The following is a 4,628-nucleotide window of genomic DNA, read 5'->3' as shown; positions in this document are numbered from 1 at the left end:
TTCCCCAATTTAATAAAGAAAAACGCACAATTTGTAAGAGGACAAAAATAATTGAAGAGAAAAAGAATGGACAATAATAGAAAATAAGCTATTAAGTATAAAGTATGATGTATGATGTTAGTCAAATTTATGCTACCTCTTTTCTCTTGGGTGGGGTTTTGCATATTCCTCCAAAAAATGTGCATCAAATACAAGATCTTTCATTGCCGACAATATACAAGGATTTCTTAATTTCAAATCTAATCTATAACCTCACATCATCAGCAATGCAAATCCAGCAAGTTCATATCTCTATATCGGGGTTTTATGAAGTTATAATACGGAGTAATGCAGCAATAATTACGTGATCTGGAACTACCCCGTCATCTGTGGTACCAGAAGGTAATAACATATTGACTGCGTAAACCACATCCGTAGGTGAGAGTAGCCTTGAAACTGCGGCTACCATGTAACTGTCATTTAGAGTTCTGTTTAGGAGCCCAGGATGTCAACATTCACAAATATCAGCACTAAAAAATGGGAGATTGTAAGAAAGGCATATGAAAGATTTTGATTTCAGAATAAACATTACATGTTTCATTTAACAGTTTCCTTTACAGAACAATAAACTACTTGAGAAAAAGAAGGGTTTTTTTTTTTTTTTTTTTTCTCCCCACCATATCAACCAGTCACTCGATACCAAAGACTATGGCCTGGACTGGCATTTTCCATTGTATGCAGCACAGTAGTATCACAAACTTTCTCATTTGGCCTAATTATCATATTTCACAAAGCTTACCAAGAAAAGCATATGGGAAAAAGCATGTCCCGAATTGAAGAAGAAAAAAAAAAGAGAGGCTATAATTAGTTTATCATATGATTGATTACTTGGAAGAAACTTGAGAGGCGCAACTGGCAATAGACAGATCAGAAGGGGTGCATACCAGAGCCCTTTGCTGCAAGTGTCTCAAGCTTTGCTCCATGCTAACTTGCACCATATCAGTGAGCATCTTCTTTGCCTTTCCCGACTGTTCCTCACCATCCATTTGCGAGATGATGTTGCAAACAATGTTCTCCAAAGTATCAGGTTGGAAATCTGATCTTGGGTAAGGAGAGTCTCTAAGCAGTCTCAGCAACAACTGAGCTTTGTTTTGTGACTTGGGAGTCCCTTGAACAGTAAGTTCAAGTAACCCAGGTATAACCCCTTCTCTTAAGATTGGGTCCCGGTACTTGCATCGATCTGTCTCACACATTTTTAGGAGTGCCCCAACAGCATGCTCCTTACTCTGGAGAGATCCACTTTCGAGGACCTCCACCACTGCAAGCACACCTCCTTCTTCAGACACTAAAGTATTCCTACCCTCATCAAAGTTTACAAGAGATTCTAATAGGGCCGTGCATTTTTCAGCCGTTTTTGAGGATTTCTTGCAAGTTTTGAGCAAGTCAACAATGAGAGGTATGGGGTCTGTCTCAAGGATAAGGGTAATGTTGTTTGAGTGAGTAGAGAGGTTATAAAGAGCCATGACAGCATCAACCTTAGCTTGTGGGGTGCCGATTTCTAGAACATCTACCAAAAGAGGGATTGCACCAGAAGCAGTAATGGTTGGCTTGTTTACTGAAGATGCAGAAAGCGTTAGCAAGGCAGCAGTAGCATGTTCTTGAAGACGTGTGTTTGGTGATTGGAGGAAGCTGATTATTGGATCTAATGCACCTGCTGCGACAATGCTGATCTTGTTCCTAAGAAGAAATAAATTCAAAAACTGTAATCAATAGGCTGTTAACACATATATGTACAACCATCAAGTTGACTAGAAATCACTGACACATCAAACGCACAGGTTATAGACACATTTTTTACAAAACAATCGTTTATTGGACTGCATCGGTTAAAACATGCTACTAAAAAGTTACTAGCATAAGATCTTACGGATGATGGAGTTATGCTAGTTACTAAAATTGGCTAAACAAGGGATATAGCAAATAAATTTAAATTTAAATTTTGTTATTCCGAACTAAGGATAAGGCACCGCCTTGTCTGTCAACGGGAGAACAATATGGTAGCATGGGCTCTATTCTATTTCAAGTGCCGGGGGTAAAAAAATTGCTAGCTGTTGAGATTATAAGTTCTACCCTACTAACACTGTAACACATGATCCTGATAAACAAAGGTTACACAAATCCGGTTGAGATGAAGCGGACAACCTAATCAACCAACATAACTTCATTTTCATCAAAAATCCGAATTGTAGAGCTAAACAGAGGTTACACCTAGAAGTTTAGAACATTCGCCATAACTCATACGGTTGTAAAAAATCACACAAATAGAGAATATTAATCCTGAGATTGCTTCTTTAACTTAAAAGAAATAATAGTACAACATGCTAGCAACATGCATACCGAATAGGCGAATAATCCACAATAATACTATACTTAAATACAGACTACTACACATTAAGTGATTAAACACTTCTTAATTCTTCAATCTTAACAAATAAGTTACTGCAGATTAGAGAAAGGTCGATTTTGCTTTTCAGCAACTGCAGTAACACGCAAAGTAGATTAATTAATTCCTATATTAGGATAACCATCTGTATACAGATTAAAAGTGACAAAAGTTTTAAGCAAAGTAAAAACCCAATACAAAAGTTTAAACAGGATTTACTTTCCAAATTACATTATTTAATTTTTCTTTATGATGTTTCTTTGCATGATACAATGGAATCCATCCACGTGATCACATCACATGATAATAAAAGCAAAGAAACTATTTTAGAATAAATGGAAAAATCTAGAAAGAGAAAAGGAAAAGAGCATAAACATCATGAACTAAAGAATCTGGCTATCCATCAATTTCAGCAATTTTAATTTGCAATACGAATATGAATTATACGAGTACACAATAAATTAATGTGAACCAGGACAACTTAAGAGTTTACCACACTCATTATTAGCAACATATCCATTATGTTCTCGATTACACCTAGCAACATGTACACGAGCCTTTTTTTGTTACTCGAGGTTACTTTTATGAAAAAATAAGTTTCAATACACCTAACTCATAAACTCAAGGTACACTACGAAAATTCAATGAATTATTCCCAATTGTTTAATAATTACTGTCACTTCAAGAAATTTATATTGTTCAATTATATAAAGAAAATTCTCTTTAGCCTAAGATTAGTACAAGCCGCAAACTAAGACTTTTAATCTTTAATACTAGTAAGTAATTTAGTGTTTTGGATTCGCTGACCAAAATATAAATATATCGAGAGAAAATTCAGTAAATCTGATTCCTAAGAATAATTCGAAACGAAATTGATCTACACCAAGAATTTCAATTACCTAAGAATATTCTCATTTTTTTTACACAATTATCCAAAACCCAACAACATTCATAGAATAATCTCCCAAATTTGAAGATTAATTTCACTAATTACAATAATCATCACTTCAAATTAATCAAGAAGCTTAATCACCCATATCAGCAATTGAATCAAAAATTGACCAAATTACCCTAAAATAAATATAAAAAAAAAAAACCCAAAATTACAATCAAGCAAAAACCCCAAAATTACAATCATTTTACAGTAAAATACCAAAAATGAATAAACAATTACAATAGAATGAAACCCATTAAAGTATTAACAAATTCAATTAAAACCCTTAACTACCCAGATGATAAATTAATGAAATTTCAAGAATAATTTGAGACAAAAACAAAAACCCTAAAAAGACACGATCTTTCCCAAAATCCAACAACACCAACAACCACAATTAAAATCAAAAAATAAAAAATTAAAAAAACTCAAATAGAGTGACTCACTTTTCGTCTTTAACGGCGAGATTAAGAAGAGCGAGTAAAGCAGACTCAGTAGAAGAGAGTGAGTCAACTCGGAGCATTGAAACGAGTTGAGGAATAGCAGGGGAAAGTTGACGACGACAACGGTGAGATGTTTTGGTAAGACGACGGATCTCTTGGGCAGCTTTGATCTTTGAATCTGAGTCGTCTGATTGAATAAAGTCAAGAACTTGATTGACACTAAGGTGGGTTGCGGTTGCACTGGATCCCCCCACCACCCCACCAAAATCCATTGATTTTTTTTTTTTTTTTTTTTTGGGGTGGGGGTGTTTGGGGGAATAAAAGGGGGGAATTAAAAAGAGGAGAAAACGTAACAAAAAAAATGAGGAGAGAGAAAGAAGGAGGAAGAAGAAGAAGAAGGAAGAAGGAGGCTTTAAGCAACAGTTGATGAGGAGAGAGAAAATGAGGAGGTTTTAACGGCTCCTTCGGACGACAGTTGGGGGGGAGTTTTAGATTTTTATTAAAAAAAGAAATGAAATGAAATGAAAATGGATGTTTGATGTTTGTATTTGGTGTGTGTTTGGTTTGGTTTGGTAGGAGGAGAAAGAAGGGGGGGGGGGGGGATATACTAAGTGACCAAATTAGTGAGGTGAGATTAATTGGTTTTAGTTTGGGTTGATTTGGGTTTTATTATAATCCTTTGATTTGTCAAAGTGATGTCTTTTGATACCCCTACGTAGTCTTCTAGTGGTATAATCTCTAGTGGTAGTCTTAAAGATGACACAAGTTAGAATGGATGCAATTTGACAATAGTTAGAGCCTTAGAGGGATGGTCAAGGACGGAGAAGTT

The 4,628-nt window shown here is 35.4% G+C and overlaps 1 protein-coding gene across 1 annotated transcript; it reads right to left on the bottom strand.

The window, feature by feature from the left end:
- Positions 1–524: 524 nt before the first annotated feature.
- Positions 525–4,388, bottom strand: LOC110720325 (U-box domain-containing protein 4-like). Its single transcript, XM_021899332.1, has 2 exons — positions 3,803–4,388; positions 525–1,716 (listed from the first exon to the last, which is right to left on the bottom strand). Exons 1-2 carry the CDS (start codon positions 4,069–4,071, stop codon positions 864–866), a joined length of 1,122 nt encoding a protein of 373 aa, XP_021755024.1. The 5' UTR covers positions 4,072–4,388; the 3' UTR covers positions 525–863.
- Positions 4,389–4,628: the final 240 nt, after the last annotated feature.

The sequence above is a fragment of the Chenopodium quinoa genome, unplaced genomic scaffold, assembly GCF_001683475.1.
Source record: "Chenopodium quinoa cultivar QQ74 unplaced genomic scaffold, ASM168347v1, whole genome shotgun sequence".
NCBI classification, from domain to species: Eukaryota; Viridiplantae; Streptophyta; class Magnoliopsida; order Caryophyllales; family Amaranthaceae; genus Chenopodium; species Chenopodium quinoa.
The sequence above is the reverse complement of the archived record's forward strand: the minus strand, read 5'-3'. Positions and strand labels throughout refer to the sequence as shown.

Bases quoted from the DNA above. Each gene is read 5' to 3' on its own strand.
- LOC110720325 (XM_021899332.1), bottom strand. From the start codon at position 4,071: ATGGATTTTGGTGGGGTGGTGGGGGGATCCAGTGCAACCGCAACCCAC. The intron at 1,717-3,802 runs GTGAGTCACTCT...ATTTCTTCTTAG, and splicing joins CTCGCCGTTAAAGACGAAAA to GAACAAGATCAGCATTGTCG.